A 16,951-nucleotide genomic window follows, 5' to 3' on the forward strand; every position below is an offset into this window, starting at 1 on the left:
AGCACTAGCTGGAACTATATGTGTTTTGATTACTTCCTTCTGCAAGTCATTCACGGGGTAACGTAATACACAGGTCAAAGTGATTTTGGAAAGGATGTCGCTAACAATGTTCACATTTAGGCATTAGTTAGATGTGAAAAATTAATACATGCAAGTGACCCACAGAGCTCAATCTTAAACAGCAACAGCTTTAGCAGGGACTAGTGTTACAGAATTGGAGCACATCAAGAGATTTGCTGGGCAAAAGAAGGAATCCATTCTCTAAATCCTGTAGCTCGCTACCATGTGCAGCACCATCAAGCACACGATGTTACCCTGCTTGGGATTCACCCTGGGGATGCAAGAAAGTGCTCCGAAGTATTTTCAATCCTTCCACAAGTGCTAGCACAGGGTTGTCAAAAGTCTTTGATGACCAGGTTGTGCAGTCCTCTTACAGGCTTTTTTTACCAAACTGACACAATCAAATAGATTTTATATAAGCAACAAGCTGACAAAAAAGGCAGCATAACCGCTGCAAAGATGGGGTTCACACAGGCCACCACCTTCCTTACGGCATGAAAATGGTGGAGTAGCTTGGTTCAGCTTTTTGCTTAGAGAAGTCTGTTCAGCTGCAGCAGAATTCACTCTGTATATATTTCCCTTATGCTGATGAAATTAACCGTTCCACTATTTGGGACAAGGGAGCGGCTGAGCCCTTCTCCATGCCTCCCACAGGCTGGCACTGCCAGACCCCCAGCCGTTACTCTGTCACGAGGCAGGCAGGACCCCACTGGGTGCACTCGGAGAAACTGCTGTGCAAGCTTCCACCACGCGACATCATTATTTGCCTCTCACTGTGCTAGGTGCTGAATGTACCTGCTGTACAAAGAGCTCTTGGGCCCAGCAGCCAAGGAACCCCAAAAATGGGAGAAAGGACAGGCAACTCTCCATGCTTTTGCAGTTCTGTGACTCGCCCTTCTGGCCACACAGAGCTGGGAAATCAACCCTTCCCTCCTGAGCTGGAAAAAGACTATTCTGGCTCCTGCTGCAGATGCTGCTCTCTGTTTCCGTTCCACTAGAGCACATAAGGCTGACAACCCCCGGCACTACGCTGCAGGGATGCGATGCTGCGCGGCCGTCACTCAGGGCCAGACTGATTGTCCCGGGGACAAAATCTGTTGCTGGTAGAGGGGCTGTCTGGAGGGGCACGGGGCCGACCCCTTACCTGGGCCAGCCAGGCTGCATCCCGACAGGACTAAACATTCCTCTTTGGGGGAGGAAGGGAGAGGGCAAGGTGAGAACAGAGCGTAATCCTTTCAGCTGAGGCTCTGCCAGGGATGTTGCTAATTAGTAGAGAGAGGATGTGTTGTGGCTGGTGAGAGACAGACACGTTCTGTGTTGTGAGACAGCGCCTTCAACTAGCTCTATCTGTGAGACACGTACGCCGTGAGCTCCCTGATGGTGTTTGCATTGTGGGAGCCATCCCAGCAACGCCAGCCGAGCCCTTGATGCCCGCTGTGCTGCCCTCAGCCTCGTGTGAAACCCGTGATGGGATTCTGGACAGACCAAAGTCTTGGTCGTGAATCTTATTGTCGCTGTTCTAATACAATCAAATGTATTTTATATAGATATACAGAGCAGCTGTGGCTTCCAGGTGGTGGAAAAAGACTGGTACTGGAGCAGCAACTGCATTTCCTAAGCTTGCCCGTGTATCTTAGAGGAACTCTCTGCTGCACCTGTAGCTAACAGAGGAAATGAGAAGGTATTTTCAGTCTCTAGCAGAAGAGAGACGGTGGTTCAGAACCGTATGTGTGTGTGTGCACGCGCGTGTATCGCTTTCATGTTTGCAAACGTTTCCAGCAGAGACTACTAAATTTGATCAGTTGGTGTCTGGTCTGATTTGTACTGAGCTGAATCCACAAGAGCCCAGTCTAAGTTTGTGGCGTTGTGTGTGGTTGTGCTTGAGATCAGCACCTGTTCCAGCACCCCTGTATCCAAGGATAGCTGAAATGCACATCCATTAGCTGAGAAGAGCCAGCAAACTAACCACCAGGCCCTGCAGCTTTCTTCCACAGATTTTAATTAGATTCCCCGACAACGTAAAAGGAATGATTCATAATTTTGTGTCTCTGTGTACTTTCCATTTGGGCTAAGACGCCCTGAATTTCTCCTCATTACTTAAGCACATTTATGTGACGTCAAACCTGCCTTATGGACCTTTTAACGTGGCATATTCCTGAGACACAGCTAACTCTGCTGGGCACAGGAGCTCCTTACTAAACCTAGTACGAGCAGTTCAGGAGCTGAGCTGAGCCTGGTAACAGCAACAAGCTGATCTCTACAGAAGTAGAGATTAAATGTACTCTGCTGCACACTCACGCAACTACCCGAGACAAGCCCCAGCAGTGCTGGGCCAAAATGTGCTTTAAGAAACTCTGTACGTACCAATGAAGGCCTTAGCATGACTGACAGCTGGCACAGAAATGAGGGCAAAGGGGTGGATGCAAGTGCTCTTCGCGCTGTGCAGTCTTTCGTGGAGAAGCGAGGGCAAGGTTTGGTCTTCAGCCTGAGCAGATTCTTCACAGCTTCTAATCTGACAAAGCTGCTATCAGGCTTCTCCCTAAATAGATCATAAAAACCTGTACAGTTGATTGTTTTATGAGCAAAGAGGGGAACAACGGAAGCAGAAGGGAACCACAGCAGTGACCCCCAAGGCTCTGCCGGGGGAAGAGGGACAGGCCATGGGCAAACGCAGCCCAGCCGCGAGGCATGCCGTGCCGGGCTGCCAAAAGGGACCGGGCTGCTTTACAGGTCCTTGGCACAGGTACAGTGCTGGCCCCAAAACCATACCCCTGTGCCCTGCTCTGGCTGCAAAGTACCTCCTGCAATCGGCTACAAGCTTTAGAGAATGAAATCCAATTTACCTGCCACAAAAAGAGCTAGATGAGGCCTCCCCGGAGAGTGGTGGGTAGCGGAGGGCTGCTAATTCCCACCCTGGAGCTGCTCCCCTCCCGGCCAGAGACGGAGGGAAGGGGGAAGGGGCAGCGGTGGCAGCAAGTGCAGGAACAATTCACTGGCGAGCCACCGCGCTCTTTGCAGTTTGCCCACTAATTACTATTAAGCCCTGGTTCCTTTTTGTGTTCCAAGGGGCGTCTTCAATGTGGCACTGCTTCTTGGGCCTTTCATGCGGCTGGGCTAACCCCTGAATAGCAGGCTTCACCCCCTCCTCCTCTTGCTGCCTCTCTCTCCCCCCCTCCCTTTTTCTTTCCCCCTTTTGCTTTTCTGATAGTATTTTCTGTCCATGTTGTGTAAGGCCCTAAATGAATCTTGACTGCCCCTACAGCCGACTGGAGATGCACAAAAGCAGCCCATTCCAGTGGCCACAGCGCCATTGTGTGCCCTAACAATGCACTAATTGGCAGTGACAATTGTGCGGCTGGGGAGGAAGAAGGGGCTGTGGGGGGGACATGGGTCTTTTCCAATCAGCAAGGCAGGTCAATAAAAAGAAGCGCAGTGCGAGGAGCAAGAAACACACTCTGCTCCACATCTCTTCTGCACGCAAGCCCCTGCCAGTCCCTAGCGATCTGCTCCAAGGTCCCTCACAAATTCCTACACAGAAGGGTAAAGTGAATAGTTTTAACGGCTGGCTATGCAGAGCAAGAGATGTGCAAACTGAAAGGATCATCTCAATCTCCCAAGCTGTCTCACCATCCCAGAGGCTGAAGAGCTCATGTGATGAGGACACCGCTGAGATTTCATGGGAAAAGATCACACACAAAGCCCAAGGGGATGCTGGTGCTGTGGCACTCTGCTCTGGGTACAGATGCAAGAGAAAGTGCTCACCTCTTATTGAACTGAGCTTAAAATACCCTTTTTCTGCACAAGGATAGTGGGGCGCAAGGACAGGGTATCCTACAGTGGCGGTCCTGTGGAGTAGGAGCCTGCGGTGCTGTTGGGAGTAGGGGAACACACTGGGCCACATCTCCAGCACCAGCTGAGCGGAGGACTGGAGGACTGAAAGGGACAACAGATGACATGGGAATGAGGCTGTTTATTGCCACTGTGACACCTCCCAGGACTCAGAGGGAGGGACCAACCCAGTCTCACACATGGGCTGGAGTGAGCTCATGCACTGTGAGGGCTGCCCCAGTGTGAAGTTACCCCTGGAGTTTAGAGGCTGATGTATCTGACGAGTGAGGGACAGATTTCAGCTCTACTCATCAGCTTTTAAGATCCAGTCTGGGACAGGAAACGGCATAGGCAACGCTTTGGGAAGGAAGTATGGAAGGCTCATCCAGTTGCCTAGGCTCAAAATTATTTCAGACAGCTGAGAGACACGGAATCAAACGCTGAAGCGCTCAACACCTACCCACCTGTTTTCCAAACAGCCCATATCAGCTCCCGCAGAGAACAGTGAAGACCAGCAGGTGTGGAGCACTCTGGTTCCTGACACGAAAAGCAAAGCAAGCCAGGCTGGCAGCAACGCTTGGATTTATGAAGGGCTCTGAAATGTCTCTTCTCCACAGAGATGCTTCTTTTTTTTTGAAGCTGGCTGATTTTTGAGCAGCATTGTCCAGAGCAGGGTCAGGAAGCAGGCAACTCTCTATCCATGGCAGGACCGCTGTGGGACTGCTATGGTGGGGAACACTTCTGCTAAATGCTTCGATGGAAAATAATTACCTCCTGCATCTGGAAAGAAGAAGGAAAACACCCTCCCATGCAGTGTCATCTAACCAGGGAACAACTACATAGGAATCACCTCTAGTGGAAGAGCAATACCTCTCTGCAGCAAGACTAGCAGGTCCCATGTATCGGCTTGGTTTGGAGAAGAAATCTTGCCATAACCTCATGAAGACCAGAGACAATGAGCACGGAGGACAAACTGAGGACAAAGGAGCCACAGAGCCATGGACAGGCAGGCACTGTGCCTGGATCTAAACTCCCTGGTGCTCTGACTGATTGGGACTGGCATTTCAGTTTCGTCCACTACATATAAACACTGAGCTCAGCTGCAAAGTCTGGTCCTGCAGCCAAAATGTTGAGGGGAAGCCTACTGTGAGCCCAGTGTGATAAGTGGAGCTGCAACAGCCTAGAGCTGAAAGTGTGCCGAGCCCAGGGTACACTGTGCAGAAACCCTGGGACACTGGGCTCTTGCTCTTTTCACCTCACGACCACCCTGAGCACAGTATTTTTCTTAATGTCTTCTCTCAGCTTTTATGGGCCCTTGTCAGCATTTCTATGAAACACCAGAGGACAATACAGTTCAGATATATCCCTGCTCCCTGGGAGGAACCCTCATCTCTCTGCTGACTGCAAGGTGGACTTGTCATCTGTGTTAGGCTCCTAAAGTTTGGTGGTAGCAATATCTCCCCCAAGACAAAATCACTAGTTACCTACTCTAAACATAGTAAACGGGCTGGTTCTGCTTGCCCTCCCCTAGCAGGCCTCCACACAGCTCCTGCTGACAGCTATGGAAACATTCCCATGGATTACCAGGGGTGCTGGAGGAGGGCCTTATATAGTGAGACTTCTCTGCCTCCCCTTTGCCCTAAGCCCTTCACAGAAGTACTTTATTGTTTTATGACAGTACAGTTACACTTGACATAAACCTCTAAGCACAGCTAACAATGTCAATACTGTGTAAATACCTACAGTAGAGACCCACATTTTATTATGCCTTTGCCCTCTTTTACCTGTTATCACCCAGGGTTAAGCCTGCGCTAGATGCACATGCATTTTACAAGGAATCGGCCGATCTTACACACTGCTACAGCTCATGTCTCTGAACACTGAGAGCCCAGCTCTGGTTCTTTCACAAACTGCAGCTTCCATTGGAGTTAGCTGAGCTTGAACCTGCTTGAAGGATCGATCACGCTGTCTGTTAAATCAGAGACGAGCACTCTTCAGAAGTGCAGAGTCCAAGCCAGAACAGGACGTTTTGCAATGTGTACACAACAAACAACATCCACCAGTGTCACAAGCAATTGTGTCTGAAGACAGAATGGTGCTGGGTCTGTTTTTCCACTCTAACCTTGGTCCTGTGTGAGTTTGTACCCCTTGCTCTCAGAAATCAGCAGGATTACTTGCAAGGCAAGACACCAAGTCAGTGGAGAGCCACTAGACACTCATCATGTTTCATGACTTAGTTGTTGCACTTTAGGTACCTGCCTGCAGCATCAGTCACAAATGAGATTAATTTATAATCTTTAGGGCTAGGAAAGTACTTTGGACTGAGCTGCTCCATGCACACTGATTACTCTATTGCTTTCTTACGCAGACTCAGTGACTTCATTTTCTTCTTTTTAAACAATACTTAACTTTGCTAACATTTCCTTCTTATTCCCTGCTAAATACACTATATTGTACCTACATGATAAACACCTGGAAACTTTCAAGTCAATGAAAGTTCAGGCCTTAACACCTGACACGCTCTTATCTGACTTCTCTAGCTTTCCAGATGAGCCTCACAACTTCATTTTTAATATCTGAGGCTAATGCTTTGAGCTCAATTACAGAAAATCAAAAGTCACTTACTATAAACAGCAGACTGACTTAGCATGTTTACAGCCTCAATGCCAATTTGTCTATGCTGAAAACGGTTGGAATTTACTCCTGCCTGCCTTGGAGGCTTTGTCTGGTTTTACTTGTGACGCCTGATTATCTGAGATGCTTTTCACCACCTTCTCATAGTGGTAATAATCAGGCCTCTAGATGGGACCACTAGTTGGGAGAGTATTTAGTTAAACAAGAACTATTTCAAAAAGACAGTCCAGAGCTATGTACACACACTCCCAGAATATTTTTGTTTGCCCTCAGCATGCCTTTCACTGAAAAAGTATGGTAAGCCTCAGACCTGGAAGGTCCCTCTCTGTCCCTAAGGAAAGGAGGAGGAAGCTAGCTTCAATTGAGTTAATCTATTACTGTAGTATAATCGGGATTGTATCATACATGTTATGGAAAAGTCGAAAGAAAAAAAAATTACTCCCTTCAGCCAGCCTAGAGAATAGTTCTGGACAAGGAGCTTTCATTTATTTTAGACAGTGTCCTCAGGACTTCACAAGCTTGTGGACACTGTCACTTATTCCCAGAAGAGCTGCATTCCAGTTCTGCCACCTTTTAGAAAACCGGCCACCTCCCCATATTAAAGCAAAGTTAATTTTGGTCTAAGAGCTAGAAAGGTAACTTTTTAAAAAGGAACTGTCCTGACCTTTTAAGAGAAGTGCTGGAGCTTGGCTTAGCAGGCTTAGGCAACATGAACCATAATACCACTCATGGGACTTGGCCATAGGCGGTGATCAGCTCTTCTGGCTCAATGTATTGTAAGGCATTTAACATGCAACAAGAAAATGAAAGTACAAAATCCAACAGACTGGCTGTTGGACCTAAGGGGTTATAAGATTTGCCCATGATCTAATATCCCCAAACACATAAGCTTATATGGTTATAAAACACTGTTTTGCCCCACCAGCATGAGGAGTATCAACCATGAAGAGCACAAGGTGGCCAGTCTGTGTCCCTTGCTCAGCATCAGAAATGAATGCCACTTTGCCACTGTTTCCCAAGGGACCTGGAGGGGACAATGCAATTCACGGTCTGACTGATATTTTCTGTGGCCTGCTGCGTGAAAAGCTAGCTGATAAATTAACAGAAATGGTTAACATAACCCAAAAAGCATGGCTTTTGGGGGCGCATGTGCAGGAGAACAGAGCTGCCAATGAAAGGTTTTATTGGCAGAGCTACACTTCACTGGAGGGTACAGCTTTCACGTAATGACAATGTACAACAGGGAGAAAAATCCCACCACTTTAGTTCCTGACTGGAACCAAAAGAAATACTGCTTGAGACTCCAGCCCCAAGCTGCCCATGACAGCTACTGGAGTATGTCCTTTCAGCAGCTCATTTCAGTGAGGGTTCATACACTGTAACAGAGCACAGCAGGGAGGCTGGGAAGGGGCAAGGAGGAGAGAAGAGGTTGTAAATACAGCCATCAGAGGACAGAAAAAATCCCAACCAAAGTGCTCCTCCCAGGGCTCCCTAGACCCCACGGTCTCTGCTCTGTGCCGATGCTTTTTCCCACCATCTCTAACAGGGTGAAGTGAGGAGGGGATGTGGCAGTGAAAGGGGGAGGACCTGTCATAACAGAATTTGCTCACCTTGTAAAGCAAATAAGAAGGAAGAGAAGGTCTTGCACGTGGTTTTCTTGTGCAGCTTGTGTGGTCCCTGTCATATATTAACTCCTTGCTTGTAGCTGATTTCATCACAGGGATGAAGTCCAAAGGTTCCTGCAGGAGAGAGGATTGACATTCCTGGTGGACTTCTGGTCTTTCTGAGGAGGGGCAAGACAGTGAGGAAAGGCATGTGTCTTTCTCCTTGAAGGCCACAAGAGCATGGGGCTAGGTGTGGATTTCTCTGGGGGCCCTCAAGCCGGGGGTTTAGGTCCATGAGCTCCACCACAGCTCAGCACTGTGATCCTTACAGTCACCAAATCCACAGCTCCCTGGAGCTGTGGAAGCTCCTCAGCTGGTGCACTGGAAGAAGCAGCCCAGAAGAGCAGGAATCATGCCTGCTCAACACCCGCTAGTCAGACAGCCCTTACAACATGGGCAAACCCCTGCCCTTCCAGCCCTTCAGTGGTCCCTTCAGTGGTCCCTTCAGTCCAGCTGGGAGATGCCTCCCTTACTTGGGATTCCAGGCCTTGAGCTTGGACCCTTCTGGCAGAGGTCCATGTGATAGCCACGCAGTGGGGAGCTGCCTCCCTATGCCTCCCGCGTGCCTCCCAGGAGCCCTGTATCCAGAGGTGCCCAACAACAACAGCTCCCAGTAAGCTCCCCTGGAAGCTGTTGGGGGTCAGCACCATTAAAAATTCAGGTATCGTGGCTTTCAAGAAACACAAGAGATTTAACTGGGAATCCAAACCCACAAAGCTTGACGCAGTCACTAACCACATTTCCAAAGACCTCCCAGCTCAGACTCAGGAACTGTAAATATCATAATTTGCTTGGATTTGGAAGACTTTCACCAGCAGGAAACTACCACTCTTTCAAAGCTTGTCCTACCCGTGGTGCAGTACCCACCAGAAGGCAAATCAAAAAGGACGAGTAACATTTTTTTAGTGTTTATTGAGAGTTGCCTTTATACACGAGGGAGGGACTGGTGCACTAATGCCGTCACAAGTGAACCCAAATAAACCCCGCTCAAGTGTCGACAAGCAATTCAACTCACTGAATTTAAATTATAGCATTATTACACATCAATAATAAATTAAGGCTATTGCCTAGTAGTTGCAGATAATTTAAAAAAATCCTTGTCAAGAGTAAAAAACCAAACAATGTAAACACAAGAACGATGAAACACACATAATGATGTTGCCAATAGGTTAATAGTGGCACCACATGTAATGGTTTTCCAAAAACTCAGGGTGCGCTGCCAGTGATGCTAAATCCATCACAAATGCTGCAGGTGAGCTGGTGCTCTGGCAGGAAGGAACGCCCAGGCTGCCAGGGCCAGCACCAGCCACTGCGCTCTGCTGCCCGTGCCCGGCTTCTACCTGCCTTGGCTGAACTAAAGTTGATTTGGAAGCTGCCTTTATCACTTAAAACTCTTCAAAGACATGTTTTGCTCATTAGTTCTTACTCTTGCTTAGCTCAAGTATAGAAGGGACTGTATAAGCTAACCAGATGTCACAGGTGTCAATGCCATTAAAAATCAGGCCCAAAGTACACTTCAGTTTAAGTAAGATCAACTTTGTAGACAAGTGCATCAGCAAAATGTAACAATTTTTTTTCCACCAAAACAACGCTGTGTATTCAAGGATTTATACTGGTTTAACGTGTGCGTTAGACACGAATAAATAAATGAGCCACTGACATTTGTGCAATTAGATGAGGCCTAATAGACTTTGCTCCTAGAGAGCTGACAGCTTTCCAGGCCTGGACTTCTCGGATGCTGCCCACAAGTGGCATCTCTGTGACTGGGATTAGCAGCCACCCTACGGAATTTGGACGAAGTTGGCAATTTAATATATGACCCAAGCCAGTGTGTGCACACCAGGGTTTTCAAATAAAGGAGGACTTTGCACATTACCATCCGGGCTGTCTCCTCACAACACTGCTAAAATGCAGCAACAGCACTGCCATGTCAAATGGGATCCTGCTACTGGTGTCAAACATGGACTTAAAAGATCACAAGTCAGTATGGACACGTGTTCAGGGCTGATACATACTGGAAGAGTTAGCCACATACTTTAGCAAATAATGCTAAAATTTAAGTAGGTTAACCCTCTCTCCAAGGTGAGGCTGACCAGACGCTCACTAGGTTAACCTTCAGGGAACCAGGCTGCATCAAAATGAAGCTTTGAGGAAATGCCCTCACTCCCCAGCGCTGGACCCCGCTGTGCATGCGGGTAGGGGGTGCCTATGGGAGGCCCTTGCCATGTGGCGTGGTCTGGCCAGCGGTCCCAGAAGGAGCACAACTGCATGTGACCCAACCCTATTTTAATGCCTAGTGCTTGCCATTATTGCATATGCGCAGGTCCTGAAGGTCTCACATAAGCACCATCACATTTCTGGCTGAAAAGAAGCCCAGCTACTCTCCAAAATATAGGTAATAAACCCCAACACAATCTCCATGCCATCCTTTCTCATATTTCCCTCTCAAAGCATAGACAGTAAACACATTTTATGGTCACCCCTCTTAGCAAGACAGAAACTCCATGAGCAAGGGTTTTGAGCTCCAATGCCAAACACACTGCATCACGGCAGAGCATTCCTGACAAAATACTTCACTTTTGAAAATTTAAGGCACCAAATTGAGCAAAAGTGAGGGGTTTCCATGTAGCTTGGTGTCTTCAGAGCTGGTACATGCAGCCTGTAGAGCTCACTTCATGAAGGGAGAACAAGCAAACCAATTTACTCAGCTGCCTCTGCAAAAGAGCATGCGCAGCCACAGGAGAGTTTCAGTTCAAGCCTACAAGTTAATCGAACAGCAGGTTCAATCAGGAAATCCAAACCAGGAAGATAGACACTAATATACAGTACTGTAAGGCACTCCTACTGGGAAGGGAAAACTGGAGGGCAAATTACAAAGGAGAGAATGATCAGACTCGACTGGTTCAAAAGCCACACCATGAGCTATGAAGCTCAAAGTCCAGCTGTAGGCTCAGCACTGTGAGCAAAGACAGGGAAGGGGCAGTGAGAGAGAGAGAGGGTGGACTGGCTTGCAGCAGGAAAAAAGAGAGAAGATTATGGTGATTACTCAATTACATTTCTTTTCTACAGACCAACAGTCAGTTGCAATCCAGGCCGTGACCTTGGGAAGCCTGAGAAACTCAGTGGCTTCTGCTGCTACAGGGAAAAAGCATAATACAAGTGTGCAGCTTCCCCACTTCATTGTTTAATAAATATCCCCTGCCTTTTTTTTTTTTTTTTAAAGTCCTTCAGGACATTATCATCAATCCATTATAATACACACAGTATCCTGATATTAAGAGAAGCTTTGACAAGAGGAGCCCTAGAGGTACCCTGATGATTTACTCCTAACAGGGCCACGAGAGCTTGTGGAGTATTGTGAAAAACCAGTTCCTCACCAAAAAGTACCTTCTCCCACTTACCTAGGAAAGCCTCACAGCTGCCAATTCCTATCATCCCAGCAATGAGCTCATATTGGTATGTGCCAGCCACAATGTTGTGTCACATCACAAACCCATCATTTTTTATCACCTAAGACAGGCCCAAAAAAGCAATAAAAAGATTTCTACGTAAGAGAGCCAAATTCCTTTTTCATAGGTTGGTAATATAAAAAAGAAGTGCAATTTCCATCCCCTAGGTAGGTCTTTCTTCCCATTAAAGGAAAGCTACAGGGTCATGGTAAAGAAGAAAAGAGACTTGAATAAGGATCGCTACAGTGTCCTAGATTAAAACAATATGTATCTAACTAAACTGAGATGAGACATTTCTAAGTAGTTGTAGAGAGTTAGGCTATAGTCCATTGCGGTGAAGTACCCTACTTCTACACCGATTACAAGTTCTGTACAAGCAAAAGCAGTACCTGGATGTACAGATCAATCCCTCCCCCATCAGCTATGAAAGCACCTCCTCTGTGAAGGAGACAAACAGCACATTTTATTCCTGATGCACAATTAAAAGCTGTTGTTAAAATTTATTGCATGTGTGGGTAGGACAAGATGTAATTTCACCTGGGGATGGGGGGTGGAGAGAGCTGTGCAATCCGGAAAGACCGCAGGTACTTTGCCAGCCGATGCCCACCCAGAAGTCTGCAGAGCAGAGCCACGTGCAGGCTATGGGCTGCAGGTTGGGAAAAGAATCTAAATGGGGACCAGCATACAGCACTGTCAGTACAGCAGAGGCAACCACCCAGGGGTACAGCGCGGTCTGACACCCAGACCGTCTCTACAGGACCCCAGACCGAGTCCCCTTCTAGCAGATGGCTCTTGCAGGAAAACTGTCCTGTTAGACTTGGGTCTTCTGAGCTAGTAATGTGAGCAGTAGTTTCAGTTTACTCTTTTGCCTTGCAGTCCTGAAAAATGAATAGGGCTTGATCCTACTGCATTGGCACCTTCTGAGGCCAGGCTCAAGCCTTTCATTATGCTTACGAAAGGCAGCAACAGAAGACTTTATCTTAACTGTTCATACAGAGTAACTTTTTTTGAACAGGAGCTAGGCATCCCTGAGAGGAAAGCATCTTCCACATCACAGTCTGCTCCTATAGCTACTGTGAAAAGCTGTATTACTTTTCCAAAGTAGAAATGAACATGTATCCATTTTAGAAACTGGCTTTTTTTACCACAACATTGGATTTTAAAGAAGTGAGTTTGACCTGTATTGTACAGCATTCTTTTAGATAAAGCTTTGGGTGCTGCCAGTATATTGTAACAACACCCTTCTGCTCTTTGCCGTTAGTAATGGTAGTGGTTCCAGACCCATGACTAATTATTCCAGCAGTTTTACTGACATCATACTCTTTTTTTTTTTTTTCTTCTTTTTTTTCTTTTCCCCCTCTCCTCTCCATCAGCAAAAAACCTGCTCTGTAATACCTGCACAAACCCAGAGTAACTCCAATGCTGTCTATGTTGTTATTCCAGAATCAGCTAGGATATCTAACTACCCACACACGACTGGTACTTCGGAGATCAGGACATCTGTCAAAGTCGTAGTTTGCAATGTCTAAACCTTGATTCCCTGACTCCTTAGGGTTTTTGACAGTGCACATAAGCAGCATTCTCTAAACTGAGCTGGACATGACCAGCATTGTAAGGGATCTTAAACACCAGAGCACGATGATATGAAGAACACCGCCCTTTTTTCTTTAATGGTCTACCATTATGTCTAGATCTAAGTTAAAATAGTACCTGCTAGATTCTGACAGTTTCAGAACTACTGGCTTTGCCACAGGACTAGTAGTAACGCATGCTGAAAACCCCAGGAGCATACTGTTTATTCAGCCAGTACCACTGCAGTTCCTGTTTGCATGACTAATTCCACAATACTTCCCTAGTGTTTGCATTTGTGAACATGCAGGGAATTCTTCACGTGGGAATGGACTTGCAAGGAACATCACATCTTTAAGGATGATAGCCAAAAGCAACGCTTTTCACATGAGGAATAGTGAGCTGAGACAGACACTGCCATGTAGGGGAAGTGACAAAGGTGCATGATTCACTAGGTTTATTAAATATGGGAATCCCTATACTACTTTGCCAAGAACATGGAAAAACCCTCACTTCCTTCCAAAGAATCCCACTGAGAGAAGGACTTCTAGAAAAGAAAGGCACTGGTTGTCTAATGTATACAGATATAAACATGCTTTTATATATATATATGTATAGAGAGAGACAGTAGTTGCACTCAAAATCAAGAAAGCTCAGATTAAGCTACTTTCCTTGACTGGAAGCTAGAAAAGGTAACCACTTACACTCCAGTACAAGGCAATTCATTGTAGCATTCTACCTTTTAACATAAGCATGACTTATTCCTGTTCTTTTATTTAAAATACTTCAGCAATTAGTGAGGCGCTTCAAAGACCAAGACTGCTTTCTGCCTTGAATACAACAGCCTGCAGATTATATAGGAAGCAAAGATCAGTATTTTGCATTTTCATAAACCTATGTGAGAGGAGAGGAAAAATACACATGCAACTGGCTTTTTTCTCCTGAAACAATATTTTCTTTCTGTACATAGGTGTATGTGTGTGTCTGTGTGTATAGATATGAAAGTGTTCACATATATATGTAGTACACATATTACTGCAGGGTCTGGAGAAAAGAGTTAAGAATGTGGACTGGAGGGACAATCTCTAAGCGCTTACCGGAGACGAAGCCACAATGAATTAAACACACCGCCAGTGATGACACATCTCCCCAGTTAAATCCATCATGTACTCCCCTTTCACAATATATGTAATTCACCATGTTTAATACTTCCCTGTGTTCCAGGTGTGTGGAGCAGAATCATATCTCGAGGAACTTCGCTCTCCACCATGGAAGTCACTACAGAAGTATAAAATCCCTTAGTGCTCGCAGAGAACACAGGACACAAGTTGCAGATGAACACAGCAGACTAGTGTTTCACAGTTTTGGAGGCATTTTCTCACCAACGTGGGCAAGACCACTTTCCTGGCTATCAGTCTAACAGGTTCAGGTTAGAGAAACATTTTAAGTAAACTTCATGAAATAAAAACAAAACCAATGTGGACACTTAAAATGTCTTAAAACATGAGACTAGCAGGAAGTCAGAAAACAACATGTTACTGGAGATGAGGATGTGGCCTCACACAGGTCGAGAATAACCAGTGTAAAACTCAGCGGACTTCAGTGACAGAGCTTAACCGATATACCCAGCCTGAACATAAACAGTAGCAAGTCCCCTGCTTATCTGCATATGGAATAATTCACTGGCGTGGTTATAAATATATAAACAGAGCTGAAACATTATTCTGCATCTTATGTTTGCAAGCACCCCAAATAAGGTTTGATGGGAGATACTCTTCTTTCCTCAAGGAGAAGTGACAGGTAAATGCACTGATCCTTTAAAAACAGTTCTCTGGAAACATGAGGAAATGGAACCATGTGTTCACATCAGGAGCAGGTGGGTTTAAAATCATTCCTGCCCTGTTGGGTTCTGTGAAACACCTCACCAGAACCTCTGCCGAGGCTAATAATAAATAAATAATACACATAAATAAGTAGATGATTCATCAATTCTAAATGAACAACATAAAAAATAATGTGGTCAGGGCAGCAAGTATTTACTGCCTTGATGAAAAATCTTCTCCAGAGGTGGAAAAGAAAAAGTTGGGTGCCTAATTAGCTAGACCTAAAGCATTTCAAGTAAACCACATTTTGTATGACAGCTAGAGGCTGGACTTCAACGCAAAATGCAGTTTAGCCATTGGTATTTCAAAGCCATCAAGGCTTTATGGCCACTTTGGCAGCTGCTATTCACAGATGAAGAAGGTCAGATAATATTTTGCAAAAAGATTTCTGCCTGGCTAAGCTGAGAAGCTGCTTGAACTGGCAGCTGGGAAAGGGATTCTCTTCAGACTGGCTACTGCCTTAAGAAATTCATGTGTTCTGATAAGACAACTCAAACATGTTGCAAGACTCTTCGAAGTTTTCATCCATATTCAGTCGCCTCCAGAAGGATTTCTGCTTCTTCTGCAATTCTTTACGGACACACCTGGGGCATGGCACAGCCTTCACTTTACACTCAGAGTGGAAGACAGCACCACAGCTTTCACACCTGCAAACACAAATTAGCGTCAAAATTGAATGACAAAATAGGACCAGAGCATGCAATGGACTTCACATGGATTGTGGGCAGTGGACATTCCTTCAGACAGTTCTGGTAGCTCAAAGAACTTTATGTTTCAAAAGAGTGGAGTTGCAAAAGACACCGTCTTGCCCACACCTCTGCTGGTTTAAAGCTGCTCAGGACCACAAAAGTTGACTTGCATCCATTTGCAGTTAGTTGCTGAGAATCTGTCCCAGCACTTCAGACAGAAATTTTTAGAAGGATTAACACTTATCTTCTTATTAACCAGTATTCAGGTCTATCACGGAATAGACATCAATTTTGTTTTATGAAAGACAAGTTTGCTGCTTTGGTTTGTAAATGAAGAGTAACAATATTCATTTCCATTAAGATATATTCCAGCGTCTGTAACAGCCAAGATATGACATTTTCCCGATTGAAGTTCCAGTGGTCAGCTGTTCTGGAAAGAGTAAAGTACAGTCCACTTCAACAGCAGGAGAAGAAGTCATTCCACAAAGCAAAATATGAACCAGAGGTATGCAATATTTTCTGCTCTGCGTCCTGTGGAAGATCAGACTAGATCAACACAATTACAGCTCCTGGCATTCAAAGTTGTGCTATTCTGTTCTCAAATGTGATATTATGACTTCAAAAAAATCAAATGCTCAAACAAGATGACTAGATTACTTTTGGGGCACTCTGAGGCAATGGATGTAATGTCACAGCAGATCAAGCCCCAGCAGTTCCAGATGGCTGTGGAGCAATGAAACATCTGGTGATCATGGAGCGGGCTACAACTAAACAGTTGGATATTCTCAGCCTTTCAACGCACGTAACTGTCTGTAATGATGAGTTAAGTCACTACAGCTTTGTAACCAGATGAAAAAAATAAAAAGGATGAAAGACGTGCAAAGTCTTAAATTCCAGTGGGATAATCAAATAATGAAAGCAACAAAACACCAAACTTTAAAGCAATTCTGTAATACAAATGAGGGGCACTGGTCACCCTAGTGATTCTGGGGGAAGTCTTGAAATGCCTTGCTTTTTTCCTTTTTTGCAGCTATTGTAGTCAAATGACTATATAAGAATCCAAGTACCCATTGTTATCATTAGTGGGGTTTTGTTTGTTTGCTTTAAGCTTTTTTTGTGTGTTTTTTTTTCCCTCTCGGAAACAAGATTCTTGTCCTCAAGACTGTGAAGAAAAA

At 45.7% G+C, this 16,951-nt stretch overlaps 1 protein-coding gene across 4 annotated transcripts in view; it reads right to left on the reverse strand.

Annotated features, from left to right (window-relative positions):
• PLEKHM3 (pleckstrin homology domain containing M3) overlaps positions 1-16,951 on the reverse strand; it is a 122,738-nt gene that overhangs the window by 15,057 nt on the left and 90,730 nt on the right. For 3 of the 4 annotated variants that reach the window (XM_040603612.1, XM_040603611.1, XM_040603609.1), the window contains one exon: positions 9,079-15,734. In XM_040603612.1, the coding sequence (XP_040459546.1) occupies positions 15,557-15,734 (178 nt within the window). In that variant the 3' untranslated portion in view covers positions 9,079-15,556. Of the gene's footprint in view, positions 1-8,132; positions 8,262-9,078; positions 15,735-16,951 lie in introns of those variants that run through there. The other variant, XR_005829325.1, reaches the window with a different exon arrangement.

The sequence above is a fragment of the Falco naumanni genome, chromosome 8 (genome assembly GCF_017639655.2).
Source record: "Falco naumanni isolate bFalNau1 chromosome 8, bFalNau1.pat, whole genome shotgun sequence".
Classification (NCBI taxonomy): domain Eukaryota; kingdom Metazoa; phylum Chordata; class Aves; order Falconiformes; family Falconidae; genus Falco; species Falco naumanni.